The 23298-nt window shown below is 36.5% G+C and overlaps 1 protein-coding gene across 1 annotated transcript in view; it reads left to right on the top strand.

Moving 5' to 3' along the window:
- Positions 1-23298, top strand: part of CDC73 (cell division cycle 73) — a 114909-nt gene that overhangs the window by 33639 nt on the left and 57972 nt on the right. Inside the window, exon 12 of the mRNA XM_026853978.1 lies at positions 4399-4463. Within this exon, the coding sequence (XP_026709779.1) occupies positions 4399-4463 (65 nt within the window). The remainder of the gene's footprint in view (positions 1-4398; positions 4464-23298) is intronic.

Genomic DNA, 23298 nt, shown 5'->3' with positions numbered 1-23298 from the left:
GAAGGCACTCAGATTGATAGACAGTGATGCTAGAAAGGTAACTAGTGAAGAACCACACTGGAGAAGTGTATGCTGCTTCTGACAGTCTTTGCATCATTGAAGTGTGAAATTGTGATTATAATGCATGCAATGACTGGAGAAGAAAAGATAGTCTTAATCTTAGCTGATGACTATGTTTTTGAAGCATTAGAATTCATTATTCATTGCTAGTTAATTGTGTTTAGTCTCTCAACATGTAGTTTTTAAGGCACTTGTTGATGTTGGTGCTTTTAACAATGCTTATGTTGGTAAAACTGATTGTATTTGGCAAACAAAAAATTGCAATGCAGTTCATCACAATACGTTACTGTTGGGCTTTGCATCCTTTACTCCTTAGTATTAAACCTGTGTTTAAACTATTTAATATGGACTGCTTTTTGCTAGAAGGAAAAGTGTATTGTAACTTTGTAATTTTATCAAACAGTGCCAATGTATTGAAGACTCTCAAGTCAGTTTTTTTTAACAGTTGTTCTGCATCCAGTTCCAAGTTTAAAAATACAGGTCCAAAGTCTTGCTATCATGATACTTTTATTAAAAGAGCTCTTCTTAAATACACTGCTCTTAGGAGACGGCTTAAATTTTTAACTGCTTTCTCTATTACTGTTAGTGAAGCTGTGATTTTGAAACTGGAGTTAAAACGAATTCCTGACCAGGCATTAATATTTAATCTCTGTGCTGGTGCGTGACTCAGCAGCACAGGTTCGAGCTGGTTTGGGAGGGAGGAGAGAAACATAGTGCTTCTGTGCTTAGTCAGAGGGTATGGTACAGCATTTATGCTGTTGTATGCTGGGGTCATGTCCCCTGGTGCTCCAGGTTGCTCTGTGTTCTGCCCCTCTTTACTGTGGCTTGTGGTTCCTCTTGTATCCCAGGTGTGCTTTTGAACAGCTGCATCAGGGTCAGCTGCTGCTCTCAGAGAATGCTCTGGAAGAAGTGCCTCTTGGCTTTCTAGCTTGGTCCTTGAATGTCGTTTACAACCAGCTGCATTAACCTGGCAAACACCCTCAGCAATTTTTGAAATGGGAATGCAGCTATAGCTGTGGAGTCCCTGACTTTGAAGCATTTGCGTTCTGCATTGCACAGGCTGCATAGAGTGAGTGGAGCTGAAGGTACTACTGTGTGTGGCCAAGTGTACAAACTGTTGAGACCTTATAAAAAGGCACAAAAGTGCAGTGGCAAGGCTCTCACTTGTGGCAGTGTTTATTTCACTAAGAAAAGTGAGTGACTGACTGGTAATCACATGGTGAATGTGAGAGGATCAGGTCAAAAAAGCTATATTCTGAGAAAAGAGTGTACATGCTGTTGCCAGTTAAGGGAGGGTTGCTGTGCTTATCTGGAAGCTGGCGATGTTTAGCTGTCATTCACCAGTTAGTTGCTTGAGAGTTTGAGGCAGGATATTGGAGAAGCTGGTGGGCAGTTTGGGAAGAGGTTTCCTCTACTCATCCCACTCTACCTGCAGGTAGCAAAACCTGGGGTCTGCAGTTACTGTTTGCAGGACCTTCTTGTAGTGGCTGCAGTAACTGCAGGAATGTAAGTGGGTACCTACATTCTAAGAGATGCTAAATGGTCAAAGTAGATTTACATTAGTAAGGAAAAGTACTATTGCTGTTATTTACAGATTATCAGAACTCTTATTTGCCACCTGAGTAGCTGTTAAATAACATTGGAAGGCTTGTGTAGCTTCTAGCAAGTTTCAGCAGGCAAGAGGAACCACCCAAATGCTTGAGGCAGCAGGTGGCTCTGTTGGATCCTAGTTGTTTGCTCTTCCTCTTAGGAGGAAGGGTCAGCATGAGGTCGGGAGCAGGAAACTGGTGAGAGCCAGAGAGTTCTGGTTAGTGGCGCTTGTGGCTCATTAAATGAATGAGGACAGATTTTATGGATACTTGGGGAGATTTTTGCAAAAGATGAAGCCATTGGCAGTTGAGCAGAGGTTTGTTCCCTGCCAGGTGTGTCTCTCTCCTTTGATTTACTTTCTAACTGTGCTGCTGGCTTTGTGGGCCTTTATTCCCTTTGCAATGCTGATGGAGAGTTGGGTTAGCATTTTTTAATTAATTGAGAAGGAATCATAGAATGCAAAGTTTTATTAGGGGGAAAAGTAGAAAAAGAGTCGAGTGGAAAGAAATACTTGAAACGGGGAATAAACATGTAGAACTAATTGTAGAACCAGGATTTGTGCTGGGAGCAAAGAAATCATGACAGGCCAGCCACAACAGGAGATCCTGCTTTGGTGGTCTTGTTAAGGGGTGTCTGGATTCTTCAGAGTTTGGGAGGAACTTCTGTTTGAAATAGTGGGAAATACTTCATGTCACAGGCAAGAGGAACCTGTAACAGGTCAGTCTAGAAAGGGAATGGTTCCTCTGTCAGTGACCTGCTGAAAATCACAAACAACTGTCAGCCTAGATAATACACCTCTGATTTATGTCACTCCAAGTCAGCAAAAGCACCCATTCAGTTTAGGGGATTTCCACCAAGTGCCTGGAGCCTTGCAGAATACCACCTGAAATATTAATATGCTCCTTGCCCAGAAGCAGTGACCTATGTAGTCATAGAGAAAACTGTTATCCATGGAAGTGTTGGTTGAATGCACCTTTGCTATCTTTAGCTCAAGTTTATGAGCCCTGAGCTAAGAATCAATGCATAATTACATCTCGGGATTGGGGGAAAAGGCAGGAGGGCAATATCAGTTTGTAAAGGAGAAGCTAGCTTTTAGTAGAAAAGACTGCGTTCATATCTGTATCTGTGTTTTGCTTTCTCAGAATCAGCTGTGGGTAGTTCAGAAATGTTAGATCTGGCAGAAGGGGAGGGGTGGTCTTGAGAAGCCAAGATGAAGATCTGGAGCAGAGATGACCTTGTGTAAAACAAAACATGATCAGTAGCATTAGGCCTCTCCACTTGGTAGTTGGTGGTAGTAGGTCTGGTAGCGTAATCCAGGGGGTGAGAGGGGAAAGGTAAAACCAAAAAACAGTGTTCAGAAAGTAGATACCTGTCTCTGAGAAGAGTATGATCAGTTTTCAACTGTTGGGTATCTTTTTCTAGGCACTGGAGAGTTGTTAAATCTGGGAAATTTTTCTGCCTCGTTTCCTACAGGTGTCTGATAATCTTCCTCATCTAAGGAAGAAAGGATGAGCAATCATAGATGCTTCCCAGAGCATCTGCATTTTTTTTCAATGTTGTTTGGGTTGCAATTGAGGTTAATTTATTCATGATAAGAACAAGAAGCTCTAACAGTCTTGAAAAATCGAATATTTTTTGTGGACTTTTTGTAGGTTCAGGTGTGTGCATTACTTAGATTCTGCATTATTTTTGGTTTATTAAGTTTTTGTGCTGATGCATTATATGAAGGTGGCATAATGGCAAAAATCTTCCAATTCTAATAGCTGTTCCTGCACAGCATGTTACTTTTACCCAAGTCTAGTTGAAATAGACAGAAAGTTGCTTAGATGTAGACAAATGCTTGCTTATCATGGTCTGTTTGGTGATTATCATGCTATTTTACTACTTGGGTGGTTGGTTGATGTAGTCAGCTGACAATAGATGCATGAGACTAGGGAATTTACAACAAGTAAAAGGTTTTCTTGTAAGTCCTGGTGGCAGTATTCAGGAGCTGACTTTGATCTTAGAGTGTTGAGAATAGGACGACAGAGGAGGAGTATTCAAAAGTAAACAGGCTGGTGGCAGCAGGTTTAGTCACTGAGCACTTGCAGGCTTCTGGCACTTACTCAGCATAAATTCAGTCTGATTGAAACTACTAAAAAAAACCCAAAACCCCAAAACAACCCTTTTTATCACCTTTAGACTGGTAGTGTTAATTTATGTAGATTCTATTCTCTGTATCATATGTGAATGACATTGTTGCTCTTTTGCACTCCAGAAGTGAATCTGTCATGTTAAGTGGCCACAGTTTTATAGTCAGATGTAAACTGGTTTCTTATCAAGTGTATTTTTTTCATTAATACAAGTTGAATATGTTGCATTATAGTGCATTCGGGGAATATGGAGTACTTCTTCATTATGTTTTGAAGAGAATTTCTGAGACTGCATGCATGTTGTGACATACTTTCACAAAGATTTTAATTTATATCTTTGGAGTCGTTTGAATGATTCTGTGCAGCAGGAAAAACTTACTCTGGTTACAGAAAGCAGAAATACCAAACAAGCCTTTATCTAAGGAAAACAAATTTCCTAATTACTAACCAGATTTTGTATTGTGAGCAGAACCTAAGCCCCTACCAATACCAAGATGCATTCTTTGCAAAAATACTCTTTGCAAAATTTCTAAGATATTTACAGTGTTGTCCATTTGGACATGATGTCCTTCATGTTCATAATGATTTACCAGAGTCTTTTTTTTTTCCTTTGTAGAAACGGAAGGCTTTAAAATTGATACCATGGGCACCTATCACGGCATGACTTTGAAGTCTGTAACGGTAAGCTAAAAGTCTCTTCTTAAATTCTTGTCAACCTGCCCTAGGCTCTGGACGGTCACTTTGGTTGATTGATGAAAATTCTTCTCTGTGAAAAGATAAAATGTGTTTTGATTTGGTATGCATGTTCTGGAGATCTTTGCTCAAGGGATTTGTCTGCAGTAAAAGGGTGTGCTGGGAAGGGTTTGATGGCAAGTTGTTCTTCTGGAGGTGCAGCTTTTTTGTGTTTGACTGTACTAAGATACCCAGATTTTTGCCTGCCTTATGTATGTTTGTGAAGGACATCTTTCATAATTGTAAGTGATAAAAACTATACTCACAAAACCGAAGTAATAGAAGTAGGTTTTGGAGTAGTGCTCTGTCTCCTACGCTGCATTTAGTAACAATAAACTTGTTTAGTAGTGGGAAAATGTGACCTCTGCATTACTGTTGAAGCTTTCTAGCCTAGTGAGATGGGCTGCTTCTGTGTGACTTTATAATGCTGTCAGTGGGAATTGCTACATACAGACATGAGAGAGAGAGACCCTCAAACAGATTTCCTTTTTTCTGGCCAATATTTGCTTTTGTGGAAGTGAGTTGAATGCTCTCAAACAACTGCTGTTTTGATCTGCTGGTAAGTAGGACAGATGCTACAGAACTAATGTAGAACCCTTGTTAAGGTTTTTGCCATCTGCATACCTATATAAATCTGATGAATAGACAGCACTAAACACTCGCCTAAATCCATGCACTACTAGTTTCTACTCCTCATTTGAACATAAAATAGTATCTTGAATGTAAATTTCTTAAAAACACTTAGAGCTTTTTCTTATTTGACAAAATTTCTTGTCCAAGTCTTTCATTCCCAACCTCTTCGGGACTTAAAAAAAAAAAAAAAAAAAAAAAAAAGGAAGGGAATGTGATAAGGAATTAATCTACTTAATTCTAAACAGTGTTATTTCTAGATTAATTCAGAAATTGATTGGGTGAAGGAAGGAAATAACCCTTTGTGTCTGAAGATTTGTTTTTGAGCCTTGCACAAATTTAGGTCTGCTTTATGAGGGATCAAGCAGTGTTGTTATACCAAACCCAGGTTTCTGTGGTATAATGTATGTGTTTCAAGTGGTAATGACTTGGTAAATAGGTTCTGTTTAAATTGCCCTGTGGGGAGCAAAAAGAAAGAAAAAACAGGGAGGAAAAAAAAGCAAGTTTATAGTAAAACAGAAATGTTGAAATGTTTTAGGTTTGCCAGTATAAGAACTGTAAAAGTGAAGTGATGCACAGTAACTCTAAAAATTATTTTTTTTTAAAGTTTGTTAAAAAATAATTAAGGTTTTCTATTCTAAGAATCTTAGCTTGTGTATTCAGCATACTGCCTAGAGTTTTGAGGTAGAGCTGTTAAACTGTCGTTGCTGGTTTCTTCCATTAAGAAAGAAAATGTAGCTGATAATACATTACTAGTAAATCTTTTTGCAACATAAACTAGAATTTTTTGAAATAACTATTTAAGAGGTATTGCATGACTGCACATAAAGCATCATCTGGTGTCATGAGAAATATTAAAACTCCCATCTGTCATTTAGTGTTTTTCGAAGAAAGAACTTGTAACGGATTTTTGGAGCCTTATTTTCCAGACTATTAAAAACGTGCCCTAAATGCTTAGCTCATTCATAAATTGTAGTGACATACTGATTTTGTGTTTCAGATGGGAGAGAAATAAATCTGTTAATTCTGTGGAAAAAAAATGTCCATCTGTTTTTGTCTAAACTTTGACAGTGGTGGACCACATAGTTCTAACCTATAATCTTCAGATAGTTGTTTTGTATAGAATACTTAATTTCCTGCTGGTTACCAATTTTATGTTATGCTTTTACTCTTTTTTTTTTTTTTTTTTTTTTTTTTTTTTTTTTTTTTTTTTTTTTTTTTTTTTTTTTTTTTTGTGATTTGGTCCTATTTTTTTATGATAGACAAAGCTAGGGAGGAAATGGGAAAGTAATTTCTTTCCCTAGAGGCTTAATGGAACATCATACTCATTGATTAAACCATAGGAATATGGAGGATATCTTTGGAATTGCATTCTACCTACATGGTGTCATCTGCTATCCTTATAGTATTTCTATAATCCATTTTGTGAACTCAGAGGACTCAAAGTGTTAGGTAGCTCTTTGTTGGAGGCTGTCTTCAAGCTTGAGATCTCTGATTTCCATATGAATGTGAAATTTGAAAGGTTATGTTTTTACGCCACTGTTCTCCTTCACTTAGGTGGCTCCTTTGTTTCCTCTGTGTTGTTTGTTTTCATTAATGTATTTATAGAGAGCAGTCACATTCTCTTAGAAACTTCTTGTTTTGCTTCGATAAAGTCTTATTGTGAAATAAAATTTTAATTCCCATGGGAGTTTTCTTTAGCTACTTCAGTTAGAATTTGTGTTTGAGCAGGGAGAAGTAAAATTTCACAGAGGCTTCTAAGTGAGATCCCACCAAGGGTTTGTAGAAAGGCATTAAGAATTTCTTACTGCTTCTGAAATTATAAATTACTGTATTGAGAGGGATGAATTACTTATTTTACTTGATCTTCATTCTTTACCACTTTTTCCTATCTCCTTATTTTTGCTCTAGATTCCACTCAGGTTATGAGTTGCATGTTGGAAGAGATTGTTTATCCTAGCAAGGTGGTTCATTTCAGTGTTTAACATTATTGGTAATACTGTATACCCTGACACTTGTTCTCTCTGTGTTACATTGATTCCTTCGGCTTCCTTGTCACAAATTGTCCTTAATGTTCTTTGTCTGAAGGAAACAGTTTGTTTTGATGGTTAGTCTTCTCTTTAAAAGGTTATTCGAGCTATTACCTTCCAAGAGTTTTGATCTTGCTAGCAATTGGAAAAAACTTCATAGACTTATTATTACCTGGAGTGTAAACTGTGACCCACTGTTTGAAGTTACCCACCTGCTTGTTATGTAAGGTTTGTAAGAAACTTTTATTTGTTTCATCTTATATTCCCTATATGTCTTCCACTTGCACTCTGCCCTATTGTAATTCTCTAATAATAATTCTGAAATGTGCAAAACTTCTGGTTTGTGTTTGTTCTTGCTGAAATGTGAGTTGTCCTAGATGCTTGTTCTTTTTAACAGCAAAACAAAAACTTCTGCATCTTGACTGCTTTCTTTTCATCAGTGATGTTGGAAACTTTCTTAGCATTCAGAATTTGTGCCAGAACAGATGGTGAATGGTGGGCTTTTTCTGAAGTAATGTCAGCTAAAATAACTTGTGCTGCTGGCAGTTCTTCCCTGTAACAGGGTTTTTGCTTAATTGGCATACTTACTTTCTCTTAGGAAGAACTGACTTGTTTAATGAGTTTTTATTGTGAAGACATGATTTTATTATTTTGAACCTGGAATTGTTTATAACGGGACATCTTCCTCAGAAAGCCTTTTTTTAAATACCTGTGGCACCTTCTATTTGCCTGTATTGATAATGTTTTGGAAATGAGTAAGCTAGTGGTGGTCACTCTTGCTATCTAGATTACAGAGCAGTTGATGTTGCAAATTGTGCAGCAGGACTTTCAGAAATGTACGGGTCTACCTAGAAGCTTCACTTCAAAGTATGATCCCCTGTATAGCAGGGCAACTTCTGTTTAAGTAGGAAAATTTACTGTTTGAGATGGATCAAATAAGAGTTATGTAAAAGTACATTAGTAATTTTTGTACCATGCAGGTAATGCTGAGAGAGAATCTTAAGCTGGTGTTCTTGATATCTTCTTTCTTACTTATAAAATGGAGACGTTGGGGCATTAACCTTCTGCTTTTCTAAAGAGGAATGTTAACTTGAACTCTTCAGCCAGTGTCATCCAGTGGAAGCCTAGAAAGTGGGGTATGACCTTTTACATAAAATGAAATTGAATTTTGGACTACTGGTTTCTGTAACTAGAATATTTGAAGTATATAACTGTTACTCTAGCTTGAGATGTCAAGATCAGAACAAACTAGCTATCTGCACCTATGTCAGGACACGGGAGAAACTGCTTGTTCCACAAGTGTCTAATAAAGCAGGCTTTTATAGATTTGTACTAAAGTATCCTTTTCCAAGCTGAGAGCATGCTTTGTATTGACTGTGTCCACTTGCAAATAACACCTCTTTCTCCATGACAGTCATAGTCATGTTGATGCTGGTTTTACTCATCTTTCTTTTTTCTTAACTTTTCATGACTTTAATATGAAAGCAAGGAATGGAGTGGTAGCCTCTGTGGCATTCTGTGGAATGATTTCCTCCAACTTCTAAAAGTCCTGACTGGTCATGAGCTGTGATTAAGTGTGGCTATAACCTTGGGTGCAAGCAAGATTTGCATAGTACTGCAGTAGGCACTTTGTAAAAATTACTGTGTTGCCTTTGTTAATTGCTGGAAAGCTCTCCTGTTTGTAACTTCTGGTTTCTTTTACTATTCATGGCTGCTGAAGCTCAGAAGCTTCCTTTGTCTTTGTTTTTGCGGCTAGTAATGGAATCTGTTGTTGATCATCAGCACTCATAAGCAGCCAGAGCTACTGTTGGTGTTCCTCCTACTGTTCAGTGAACAGGTGGATAGAACAGTTTTTTAGGTACTGAGATGATATCCTTACCAGATAGTTTGGGGTACACTCAAAGAATCAATATAGTTAGAGAGGGTTTCCTTTGAGGCACTTCACTTGTAGCACACAAATGCAAGTTTCTTCAGTGTATTTAAACATGTAAGTTTTATCTCTAGTAAGAAATTCTATTTAAGTTTTCAGTGCTTCTGAGTTCACTGATAATGTTTTTCCTACAGATTAACAAAAGTAACATCTATCTTTCTACTGTAAATGGCCAGGCTTTACAACAATCTCTCACTTGTAAAATTACCCTGAGTAAACATATGAGACTATCAGTAATGAAAGAAAATATATTACATACAGTTGAAACAAACATATTCCATAGTCCCAACAGAAAACAACTAATAAAAAAAGGGGTTCCCTACATAAGCCACAGTACAGGCAGGCTTTATTTCAGAAGAATTGAAAGACTGGTTCAGCACCTCTAAGGTCAGCAGTGTTTTTTATTAGTTTGTGGTGAGTATTAGCTTTTGATTAGTTAATTAATAATCAAAGGGTGTTGCTGTTATTGCCCTCAAAATCTTTTGAATAAGGTAGTGTCTCAGTTATTTTACTATTTTAACTGTGAGGTTGTTTAACCTCTGGTGTATTTTCAAAAGATTAACATGTAGTAGAATGAAGGGAAATGCTATGTTTCTGGCACCTTAAAGACTGGGCCTTTGGAGTGGAAGCATGTTGGGGCAGAAGCAATCAGCACAGTGTATGCACGTATTTTATATAAAAGATGGCAGATAATTGATACACTTCTGTGTAAGTAGGTAAATCCACAAGATCTTTTTTTAATTTATCATGAGGAATTCAGATTGTGATTCAGTGCCAAAACTTGAAATGACTTTTCAGAAGCATATGGGGAATTGGCCGTTCTCTCTCAATATACAGAAAAATAGCACTTACCTTTAAAAAAAAAATCAATAAAAAATTAATTACCTTAAATATTGGATAGAAGAGAGATAACTACTTAGACACACGTCACCAGTTTTCTGTGTCATGTCCTAATGTCATTAAAATACTTCATTGCACTGGTATTGAGGGAGGAGTCAACAAAACAACAGACTCTTTGAAAGCACTTGAAATGGGCTCTGAAGCAGAGTGTAATTTTACTGCAGTCTGTGCATAAGCTGGTCATTATTTTCAACATGAGTATAACGCCAGCCTGCTTGCACCCCCGCTCCCCTCTGTGGGCTGAGCTGCCTTCTGTGAACTCCATGTGCGTACTGCTCAGTTTTTAACCATCAAGAGGTGAATAAACCTGTAATAATTGTCTATAGGAGTGTTCCATAGATGCTAGAGATAAACTTCTGATTTCATTGAATTTGTAAATAATTTTTTGTTGTTAGGTTTATTTATCTAATTCAGACATAACCATAATGTTCTTGGTCACATAAGGGTTAAGGGCTAGGGCATGACCACTAACTCAAAAAATCATTGAGCTAGACAAATGGATGTTTCCCCAAACAATCTGCCAGCAACCTTACACTGCTCTGGGTTAACAGACTAGAGGGCTTTGTGTATCTACATTACTCTAATGAGAGTGGTTGAAATGGAACCAAGTTTCCTAAGAACTATTACTATTTTATATATTTAAGGTCCACACAACAATTTCAGTGGTTGGCATTTAATTGCCTCAGTTGTGTTTCAAACATTAAATAAATAACTCTTCCGTGAAGAGTTTTAGTGTAAATAGTCAAGCTGATAGAGACCAAGGAAAATCACATAAAAACGATGCTTTCAAGAAAAATGTTGAACAATGCAGCGCTTGTTTTCTTGGCGTTTGTAAATCATGTACATCTGTGCCAAGATATCTTGCTATTGCACTGCATTATACAATAGAACTGCCTGTTTTGTTCCTCATAATAGGTTTTATCTTATTTTGAGGCTAAGAACTGCAAATTCAAGAAAAGTGGATGTTGTATAACCAGTCACCAGTCATACACAAGTTAGGCTTTCCTATGTTGCCCAGTGTGCTGCTGAACAAAAGAGGGAGCAAGATCTGGAGCCCCATCTAGCTTTGTTACTGAATGAACGTGTCTGAAGTCACTGTTCTGTGTAAAATGCATTTGTGTCAGCATGCTAAGTGTGCTTGTGGCATGCCTGTCAGGTCCTTAAGTGGTTTAAATGGAGGAGTGCCAAGTGTGACAATACAAAGTATTTCTGAGTATTTATAGAAGTGGAGCTTTAGACATCCAGGGAGCTTTACTTAGGAAAGCTTGAGAGCCTTAAAAATTCTTGGTATGAATTTGAAGATGACTTGCTAGTCCTGTCTTGACCAAAAGGTGAATGATAGGAGTTTATTTGCTAGCCTTATGGGTGTCTCTTGAAAAATTTATCTGCCATGTACACTGTGCACTAGGAGTCAGATCCTTTACAAATGTTTCAGGTGAACATTACCTCAAATAACAATGTCTAGGAAACTTCTTTTATATTCTTCAAATTGGATGTTCACTTTCTGCTTGAATCCTGTATAGGTACCTAGATTTGTGTTTCTCAGGTCTTAAGATTTATTTGTAAACCCTATTAATGAAAGTTTTATAGGGCATTGCTCTGATACCAGCTGAACTTGAACTACATTTTTTTAATACTTTGTCCTAATTGTTATGATCATAGATCATGCGCTTCACATAGCTTATATGTTAATCAATGTTGTCAACATATTTCCCTGTACAGATTATCTCCAAATTTATACTTGAATATGTAATAGCTGCATCTGCAACTTACAGTTCGTCATAAAATTTCTTCTAATGGGTAAAGAACAACTTAGCTATTATCATAGAATGGTCTGGGTTGGAAGGGACCTTAAAGCTCATCTAGTCCCACCCCCCCTGCCATGGGCAGGGACACCTTCCACTAGCCCAGGTTGCTCAAAGCCCCGTCCAACCTGGCCTTGAACACTGCCAGGGAGGGGGCAGCCACAGCTTCTCTGGGCAACCTCATCCAGTGTCTCAACAACCTCACACTAAAGAATTTCTGCCTCATATCTCATGTAAATTTACTCCCTCTCAGTTTAAAACTGTTACCACTCCTCCTATTCCTACAGTCCCTGACAGAGTCCCCAGCTTTCCTTTAGCCCTTTCTAAGTACTGGAAGTTCACTATAAGGTCTCCTTGGAGCCTTCTCTTCTCTAGGCTGAACAACCCCAACTGTCTCAGCCTGTTCTCGTGAGGGGAGGTGCTTCAGCCCCCTGATATTCTCTGTGGCCTCCTCTGGACCTGCTTGAGCATGTCCTGATGCTGGGAGCCCCAGAGCTGGACACAGCACTGCAGGGTGTGTCTCATGAGAGCAGAGAAGAGGGGGAGAATCATTTCCCTTGATACTATGTAGTGTTGTAATTTATTCACCAGTATTGAAGGGTGGTGTAGAGGTCTTACAGACCCAGTAGAAGTGAGTATGTGACAGATGGCAGACCAAAAGGTAGTTCACCTTAACATCCCTTCTTCTCCCTGCAAGTTTATCCACATTCGTGAAAATCATCACATGAGCGGCCATCACATTGTCTTTGAATAAGAGTTTTAACACAGTTTTGAAGGTTTGTAGCATGCTTTGCAATTTGTAATACAGTAAATGAATCAAAGTTACAGGTCGAGTATTTAATGATCAGCTGAGTTGTTTACGTAACTGAGATGATGAAGTCAAGATTTCCTTATCTGTTCAGTTTTTGAGATTTGACCATTGTCATTAGGCCATGTGTGCACTTCACTGCTTGGTTATTTGCTCTTAATGGAGTAAGTTAGAATTCATTATTTGTGCAAGCAGGATTTCTGATTAAGGTACTTGTTTGTATGTAACTTAACATCATAGGCATACCTTTTTCTGAGTAGTAGGCAAGTAGGATAGCTTGATTGTACTCTAGCAACATCCATAGGAAGATGTCTGAAAGCCCAGTCTCACATATATTTCACTCAGACTACTTACTGATACATAGTTAAGCTAAAGTAAATTCTCCTTTATGTGTGTTTTTATTTTTATAAGTTCTATACTTTGTCCTTATTGTCAAGGTCCTCTTGAACAATTTTAATGAATGTTGTTTTAATTTGTTGATTTTTGTACTGACGTTGCTATTTTCAAGGTCCACCTCCTTTCTTTCTTGCAATTACAGGTTTGTTTTCATGGGGCTTTTTTCCCCCTTATATTCAACTCCTCACTATGTGGCTGTTAATGTTTGAATCCAGCCAGAGGGTATCTCAATGTGTCAGACTTCCTTCACAGGTGTACAGTTATTACAAGAGTGTGTTATATGCAGGTGTTCCTTAGTTCTTGCATCAGAATATGTAGGGTAAAGATAGTATTGCTAAACACATCAAACGTGAAGAGCTCACATTGAGTCAGATTTTTGGATGCAAATGTTAATGAAATGCGAAGGTAAAAATGCTGTTTCTCAATCTTTTGGGGGTTGGGTATCATTCAGCACTATTCTTGCTAATGAGAAGGTCTAGTTGAAATATCAAGATAGGTGATATTTTTAAGCCTTTAAGGCAATTTCTTCTTGCACTGTTTAAGAAGGTAATTGATTATGGCTGACTTTATTTTGGTGTCTAACTTTATGTGACTTTTATTGTTCCATTTAAATCCAGGTGTTAATCTGCCTGTGTTTTTTATGCAGCCACATGCTGTTGCTGATGAATCTGCTTCCTTCTTTCCAGGATGTTTAAATGTGTTTTATTTATCATTGCTAGGACAATCTACAGGCAAAGTCCTGGTTTACTCAGCTTTGCTACTGGTTATGCTGGATACAGTCTGTTTCAGTGTAGACTTTCTCGTTAGGTAAATGACTGTAAAGAGTATATAATGATCTCTGCATTAGTTATGGCTCACTCAACTAGCATTTACACAATACTTGATCATACCTTCTGGAATATACCTGTGATTACAATCTGCTGAGCTGCCATCTGGAGCTGTATTTATGTTTTCACTGAGCAATATGCTGTTGTGGAAACTACTTGCATCACTGCTGCTGGAAGCGTGGTTCTTTGGTCTTTATTCATCTAAAACTCTCTTAAGGACACTGCTTAGATAAGTGAATTAAGGGGACACCTGCATATGTATGAAAGTGCATGTATGTAAGTGTTGAAAGATGTATTGTCTGTTTTAATTTTCATTACCACTTTCTTTTTTGCCTCTCTTCCCAAAAGGATTGTGGGATTTTTCTGAAGGTTTTTGGTTTGCATCTGGTCTCTAATATTTGTGAGTTGATAAATGCATAGTATGAATATGAATTTCTTTGAGATAAAACATTCTGATTTTCTTTTAAATTGTAAAAACAGTTTGTGGGTGGTTTTGTTTGCTATTATATGAACATGTCAATCTTCAATATTTACTATTTAAAATAATAAAGGTTTGTTCAATGTACTTAAAATTCACATTTATCTAAAGCAGGTGGTAAATTGGAATAAATTGATAACTTTGAGAACTGTTTATTTACACGTACATATTTTGATTAGCTAGGGTATAAAGCTTCATACAACATGAATATTAACAAAGCATGTTTGTATTTCACCTAAGTTTTAATAAATTGGACTGTTCAGTTGGCTTGCTGCTTTAGGAGACTTTGGGTGTATTATTGGAATTAAAATATTTTGCTTTTTTGGCTATTTCAGGTTAAAAGCAGGTGGTGCTTTCCCTCCATAAATGTGTACGAGTGGGTTTTGTGCACAAGCAACAGATACACTTTTAAAAGTCAGTTCAAAGTGTGAAGCAAAACTTTGGGTGACTAAGCAAAGTGATGAGGTGATGTGATAAGATTGCTTGTAGTTATCTGTCAGTCTAGTTGCTGTAAATTAATAGTACTTTTAATTTAGGATATATTTTTTTAAAATTCTAGGTTTCTTCATAGGTACAAAAAGTAGGGCTTTTTAATATTTTTTTCTCTGTGATAACCTAAGTCTCTCTTCCACTTAAGTGGGTATCTCCTCATGCCTTCGCTTTAACTGGAAGGAAGTGCAGTTGATGAGCTAGGGGTGTTAGCTTTCTGGTATCTTGGTGCTGCCATTTTGAGGAGATAGAGAAAAAAGCACTGCTTGCTTATCCCTCCTTGGGAGCAGTAATTTGAGGCTTTCATTTCCTTGCCCAGCAATTTTAATAAAAATTGACAAAGGCAATAGCTTTTCTACAGGTTTTACTGAAATTGGAAAGTAGGTTCAAAACATACAGTGGAAGAAAGGAGGGAATGTTACTCAAGTAGGCTGCTAACAAATCTGTTTGTTGGGGGCGCGGGGGGGACACTCTCCTTTGGAAGAAGGAGCTTGAGGGTGCGTCATGCAACAGTATTCATCAGTCCTACTTACTAGTTATCTTTGGAGCAGCTGATGTAAATCAGGCAAACAGATTGCAATTTTACTGAAATTAAAATGTAATCCAGTTGTCATTAAAAAAGATAACCTGCCTGATAAATTGTGTTTTACTGTGGTTACTCAGTAAAACAAAAGACTTGTGGTTGGAGAGGGCTTTATAAGACAAATATTTTGTAGCTAATAGTATATACAGTGAATTGTAAGATATGCAACATATACAGCTACCTCATATTGGTCTATAAAATATGTTATTTCTTAGGGTGATATCGTATGCTGTAACAAACCACTGATTTTTATTGTAGGTTTCACATTTATAATTAGGTCTGGAAAATAATGTCATGAAGAGCTTCCAAAAATATCTGAACATGAACAGCAGGTGAAATGCAGATTAAAGCAGTAAAAACCATATTAGAATACTAAATGGATCACAATGCCATCTTAAAAATTAAAATCTAAAGGGTCTCTGGACTGCCTGGTGTAATGTTACATCTATTTTTACAGGGTAATTTTATAGTTGGCTCAAATTTCATATGTGAAATTTGAACATGTAAATCAACTTCCTTGTTCATACCTGATATCTTTTAAAAATTGTATTTACTTGTTTGTTACAGTTGCCATTCAGACCAATGGAAGAATAATTTAATCAGGCAGTTTGCTCACCTTTATTTGGGTGTACTAAATACTTTATAAGGGTAACTTGCATATGCATGTTCTACAGTACAACAAAACCACATGTTCACTATGTTACTTATGTTCCTCTCCCTGGCAGTTCTCAGCAAAACTCTTAATGTCCTTTTATTTTCATCTCTGGAAAGCTGCCTGTAGTTGGCTTGTATGAAACAGTGGGAATTGTAGTTCAATATGTATGTGTAATATGTAGTGAAATATGAATGTAGGTATTAGATCCTTTTAAACAATGAGTACCATAACAATAATCCTTATGCATGAAGCATTTTATAGACAGAAATCTACAATACACAGAAGATATTTGCAAGTACAACTTTATCACTTCTTTATATGGAGCTGAGAGGAAAATAATAGTAAATGTAAAGTACTCAACATCCTCCAGGTTAAGATCAAGAATGTATTAAATTGAAACAGTAGTTACTAGTATACTAATATTTGTGAAAGTTCTCAGTTATGAATAAAAGTCATACCTTTAAGGAAGCAATGTAACTTTTTCTGATGCCTCTCATAAGTGGAATGAAAATGATTGATAATCCTGACATTTAATATTTGGCAAACTTCAAGGAGTTTCTGCCTTATGTTCAGTAAAGTGATGTTTCTTTAGTGAAGCCGTATTTAAACTCTATTAAAATGCATAGTGATATATTGATACCTCATAACTAAAGAATGTTCACAGCTTTAAGAAATAGGTATGAATTTTTTTGTGCTCCCCAGCCTTATTTTTTTTTTTTTTTCTTAAAACAAACCAACCCACCCAAAAGACTCACTTTGGCTCAAGTAGGCCTGGCCAGTTTCCTCTCCTACCACATTCCCCAGAAGGAAGCTAAATTAATTCTGTCTGTAAGAAAATTAAAAGCTGATGGGGTGGGCAGATGTTTTCTTTTCTCAAGGGTGGAGGAAGTAGAATAAGGTTCTTTGGCAAGTCTGAAGATGGGAGGAAAGATGCTTTGCTTCTAGTTATATTGCAGAAAGGCATTTATGCCTTTCTAGAATACGTTTTTTTGGGGTTTTGTTTTTTTCTGGAGAGGGAGGGCTCTCAGTAATTTTTAAACTTATTATGCTTTGTGACATTGTCTTGTTGGAGGGAAAAAGATGTATTCTGCTTTTATTAGTTTGCTCTGACATAGATCTGTAGTGGTTTTGTTACATAGTGTAAATTCACGTATTACTGTGAATTGTATTTCACCTTTTAATTCTTTGCTTTTCACTGTAAAATAATTAGAACTTTTCTACATAGAAGGGTATATGTTTATCTAAATCTGGGTTCAGTTAGTTTTCAGTTCTTTTGATGAATATTTTTGTGTTTTTCTTTTCTGTTGATAAAGCCCTGGCTAAAGTCATGCTTACTCCTTATTACCAAGCTGCTGTAGGAGAGACTTATGGTGGACCCTCTCTGCTTTCCAGCAGTATTCACAGGTGTTGTCTTTGATATAAACTGATTTTTTAACCACTGTAGCCTATCATCCAGCTGATGTAGCCTCCAGCCTGCTGCTGACTTGGGAGCTCTTCAGTACCTTAAGTTTACAAGTTATATGCCATCTTCAGCACTAGATCTTCCTCGATTCCCATCTTGTTTAGGGATTTTGTGACAAATAATTAGACTTCTGGAAGTGTATTTGCAGTCATATAAATGTTAATCAAAGAACAATAGCCGTGTGTAGAGGGCAGGGAGGGGAATGCTCTCTTGTGTCTGAAGATCTTTTTTCTTCCTGGTAGCCTTTGAATCTCAGTCAGTCAGTGCCCTTCAGGGACTCAAGGATCTTCTGGAACTTCCTCCCAGTTTTCTCTTTTGACTGCTGAACACCCCAACACAGGATATGTTTTAAAGAGTTAAAATCTTATTTTTCATTTGCAATTAAACATCTCGGGTCTTTCCAAAGTGAAGCTGTTACCACCTGACTGTCTCTAGGAGTCATTAGTAAGTTAAGAATCATCAACAATTGTCTCCATTTTCCTGTTAAAGCAAGTGCTTCATATTTCAACCATTCAGAAATAACCTTTTCTTCTTAATACAAAGGATGATGCAAGCTAGTATGGCAATATACAAGTATTCCTTAAGGCTATATCTAGATCAAGGCACTCAAGCAAATTAAAGCAAATTACCAAAGTGTACAACATCAACATTCATAAGTTATAATGCATTAAATTGCCATTGGCTGATGATGTCTTTAGGAATAAAATTACTTTAGTTCACTGTAGTTTAGTCTCCTTGGTTTACAGTGAGTGAAGGCCAATTTACTCCTGCATAGAAAGTTAATCTGGGAATTTAATGCATCTAAATTAATATGCTTTCACTGCTCACCTTTACTTGAATCATTATAAAATTTTAGATCTTTGGTTAGCCTAGTAAGTTTGGGAGCAGCTTTCCTGGACTGTCATATGCATATTCTACTGCTCTTGTTGCTGAGGTCCCATATCTTTGTGCTATGTGCATGTTCACTGCTAGCTCAGATAGGATTGCAGATTCGATCTGAGTCAGAGCCACAAATAAAATTGAACTATTGCTTTTTGGTCCAGGTAGTAATGGCTAGATTGTACAGAAATATGATGCTATTTATTAACTAGCCTGTAAAGACTACACACTTTCCAGCATGCACAGTTCAAGATAATCTGGGTTTCATGTAGAAAATGTTTTTAGGGGTATGATGTAGTTGAGAACTGTCACTGTTAAGGGTTGCACTAGGTGATCTTCATTCAGGGTCTTTTCCAATTTAGATGATTCAGTGATTCTGTAAATGTGGTACCATTCAAAATCTTCATAAAGCGTTTTTTCTGTGCCTATTAAAAAACCCCTAAAGAACCAATGTTGTAGAGGTCTCTTTAATGTCTGATTTTATTTTGGTCAGCAAACACAAAGGTTTTGCATTCAGTTTTATGTAGCATGCTTGGGGTCTTCAAGGTGAGAAGGGATTAGGAAATTAAATTGCTGTGGATGTTTGAGAGGAACTGTTTCATGTCTGACCTTTCACACTTTACTTCAATTGTCATTACACAAGGAAAAACACTCATTTCCAGTACTTATACTGATCAGTTGAAGCCTACTGTTTTAAAATTCATCCTCATTTACCTAACTAAGCTGCTTAGGGCAGAATATTTTGACTTAAAATTTCTTCGGTGCTTGTCCTGCCTATGTATTTCCCCAGAAGTGTGACATCCTTTGTTTTTCGTCTTTCTGTTTAATAGAAAGAAATGTACTATATAGCTTCCTGAAGTGTCTCAGTGTTTGAAGTTTAGAATAATGGACAATAATTACAAAGTATTTCTTCTGCTTGTTTTGATATTTTTTATTTAACGTCATTAGCAGCAGCATACTAAATTTTTTGATAATTTCTACTCCCATACAGTATATATGGAGGATAATATAGTCTCAGATGAAAACATCTCTATAGTTTAATCTGTATCGGTTAATTTCTGTGTTCCATCCTTAGACTTTTTCAGTAAATGGGGAAATTCAGGCAACCATTTCTGTGAATTGTTGGAGAAATTTTGTCAACTGTTTAGGGAGGGAGTGTTGGTAACAACTGGTCCTAATCAATGTTTATTTATATTTATTGGGGGTTTTTAAAATCTGTATTGGTACATTGGCAAACCATTGAAACAGGTCAATTTGATTTGGTCTGGTATCATCTGATGCCACTGTTAAGCCAAGAGTTGGTCTGCAATATATGACCAATTCTCTGGTGACATGTAAAGGACTCTAGCTTATTAGTAAGCTTTGAAAAGGTTGTATAGAAAATTCAGAAACTGTATTTTGTTATTTATCAGAACCAGTCAGGTTTGTGTCATCTCTTCTGAACGGGTCTTAAAGTGATTTTTAAGGAGTTAATGTTTGCTTGTTTAAAACAAGACCAGTTAGAAATTTCACTGAGAAAGTTTCATCATTAGTATGTTCTTGAGTTGAGTAGGGAGGAAGATAGCTTGTTCAGAAAAAAGCTTAATTTTTTGTATTGCATCTTGCAGAGATTCACTTCTAGTGGGTTACCGCATACCTCTTTGATAACTTGAAAAAAGTTTAGCTGTGAAGAGGTAGTTGTCAAAAGGTAAGAAAGACAGCAAGAAAAGAAAGCTTTATTGACCATTATAAAGCCAATTCCGTTTTTGTTGACTTCCCAAAAGCTGTAGACAAATCTGAACATGGATTCTTGTGTCTGTATTGGCCACTGAAACCAATGAAATGCCAATTTTTTTGTTGGCCTTGGTGGGAGGCAGTCTTTTTTTTTTTTTTTTTTCCTATGGCAACACAGCTCATTGTGATAATTTTTCACTTAAAGTAACTGACAATGACAAAGCCAATGTGAAATATGTTCAGTAAATATGTAAAGCTATTTTTGCTCAAGAGTCTTTAAGTGTCACAGAAAAAAATGCAAGTTATCCATAACCTTGCATTATACATCTGGATATGATAAACAGTGTGAAGGCCAGCTACTCAACCTTCTGGCATGGTTAAATCAGTCCATCTTTTCATAGCATGAGCACCTTCTAACTCTGCAATTTATCTTAACTTTAAACTGGATCATAGTTGTATATGCTGAAGTCACTGTACCAGTGAATATTTTCTTTTAGCACTTCAAACATGCAGAAGTACTTTACTATGTCCTAGCTAGAATACGATAGCATGTACAGCTTTCTGCTCTTCAATTGTACACATGTGGTGAGAAAAAAAGAAAAGGCACTTAATGCTCATGATCAGTTTTGTCATAAACATTCTAGGATTCATCTGTTCTATGAGTAAATCAAGGTATTATGGATCCAAGTATTATATTAGTATTTTTGGTGCTAATACTTGCAAATCCAAGAGAATATTCTGAGAAGAAATGAGGGGGGGGGGAAACCCTTTATTCCACAGAAAATATTTAACAATGAAAAATTTTTAATAGAAAATTCATAGATTGTTTTACATAACTGGAAGACATAAAATATTAATATTTGTCTGGTGGTCATAAGGAGTCTTATGTTCAACAAAAGTAGTGTTTTTCAAAGTCTCGGTTTTTAGAATGTGTGCACAAGATGTTAAGAGAAAGCATGTGTTCATGTGCATAAAGCTTCTTGATGAATAGGAGCAGGGGTAGGGGAAAATGTAATTGTGTACTTTATTCTAGTTTTTCCATTCTGCTCTGCTAGCATGAAATTTGGACAATAAATCGTTCAAACTGTTTAACTTCTAGTAGAAAATGAGGAAATGGTGGAAGGGAAAAAAATTTAAAAGTCGTTGAAGGACCCAGACAGTGCATTTTCAAATTAATGTGACAGCATTATATTTTACTCAGGCTTAAAGCCCCCAAATTATTGGCAGAAGGCTGTTATTCCTTTATTAACTTTAATGAAAGTTGGATATCTGAAGTTGTTTGCAGCATCCATTTCTCCACTGCATTTTGATTAGAAAGAAAATCATAACTTTGTTGGATGTAACAAGCAAACTTGCCTACTTCTAAAAAGGGGATAATTTACAGCTAGATAGTATGAAGTAGTGACTGGCTTTTAAGTCTGAAAAAATTATAATTTTTGTAAAGTAAAAGAATTGTGATTATCTGTCATTTTTCCTCTAATATTTTTTTCCTAAACATTTTGAGAATTTAGGGAAAAGATTAGCTTTAAGTAGTGTGGTTGGCTTCCAAAATAGATAAACCATCTCAAATTTGGTGAAATGATAGAAGTAATCTGCTGCATCAACTTTTAAAAATAATTTCAGATTTGAAAGATAGAATTTTCTTATAATGTTAATAGAGGCATTATTGAAAATACTTTTCTCCTGAAGAACGTTTATGTAGGAATAATGTGGTTTCTGTGGGCTTGTTGATTTTGGGTGGGTTTTTTTTTGCTGTTGGCGGTGGGTTTTTTCTCCTTTGGTATGCATCAGTGTGCTTACAGCGTAAGCTTTGTAATTTGCTTTTTGAGGAACAGATGTGTTAGTTGTCCCCTCAGGTATGTATATGATATTAACTTTTATTTTAGAGTCTTAAGTAATGTTAAAGAGTACCTCTGAATGTAATCTTGTTTCTTTAAATTATTGGGATATAAAAATGTTACCCTTTTCTACATTAAAAACCCCCAATAAAATACAGTAAATTATTCAGAGATGATACAATGGGAAATTGGTTATTCTCTTGATTCAGAAGGTTGGATAATTGAGTTGGATTTTTATGTCTACAAAAATCAATGCCTAGGTGGACTTTGGAGGAATGCCTATAAAAAGACTGGCATTTGCATTAAGTGGCAGTACTAAATTTTCGACTGAGTCACAGATGGTGTTTTCCAGTGTTTCATTTTTGTTTTATCATCTTGCATCAGCCTATATGTTATGGCACAACAGGCTGAAATAATGACGTAGATTTTACTTTTTTTGTATACTAAATTCATGCTTCTGTTGGAAGTGATGACAGCGACATAGAAATCCTGAATGAAACCTAGAACCTCTCTATTTGTTTTCTCAATATTTCTTAGACCTCAGCTTATTTAAATGCAGGATTTATTAAATATTTAGTAAAGGCAGTAAGCAAGGGTTTTGTTTTCCTTTGTGACTCGTTTGGTATTTTATTAACAAAGGATTTCTTGTGGCAGTTTTTTCTTGTTTTAAACTTGGAGTTTACTGAGATGTGGAAACACTTGGCCTTTCTAGAAGAAAAGATGTGGTGGGGTTGTGGGGGTTTTTTAAGGGTGAAGGGACTTGGTGTTTTTATGATGGCATGGATGTTATTAGTTTTTATTTTAATACAGAACTTTAAAAAGCGTTAACAGGGAAAGAACTGAGAATACTTAACTTTTTGAGGACTTGATGTTGAAAAAATTAATCTCTTACCTTCTTGCAAGCATGGCTGTTTCCTCTAGTCTGATTTTTGTTGTCTTGAGAAGTTTTAAACCTTTAAGGTTTTCACACTGTTCTCAGTTTCTTCATGCTTTCCAGTTGAATTAATTGCAAGACAATATCAAAGCTGGTATCCTTAAAATGTTAGCATGAGAAATGTGTTTCACACACTTCTCTTTCTAATGAGGTAAAGAAAGAGACCTCTCCATTATGCCCACACTGAGCATCTGGGAGATCAGAGTGAGTGGTTCACCAAATACTCATATGAAACAGTTGAAACGTAATACTAAATAAAGCTAAATGAGCTAAAAGAAACCGGTGCACTTGTTCTGATGCACTTGTCCTCAGAAGCATACTTATATATTCTTCAGTACACTTTGGTCCCCAGTGAGGTAAAGCAGCTTTCAGTGTTTACTTATTTTTAAAAGCATATATGGGTAACAAGCTGATAAAGATGGTAGAA

This window comes from Athene cunicularia (assembly GCF_003259725.1).
Source record: "Athene cunicularia isolate RWA chromosome 8 unlocalized genomic scaffold, athCun1 chr8_part1, whole genome shotgun sequence".
NCBI classification, from domain to species: Eukaryota; Metazoa; Chordata; class Aves; order Strigiformes; family Strigidae; genus Athene; species Athene cunicularia.
The sequence above is the reverse complement of the archived record's forward strand: the minus strand, read 5'-3'. Positions and strand labels throughout refer to the sequence as shown.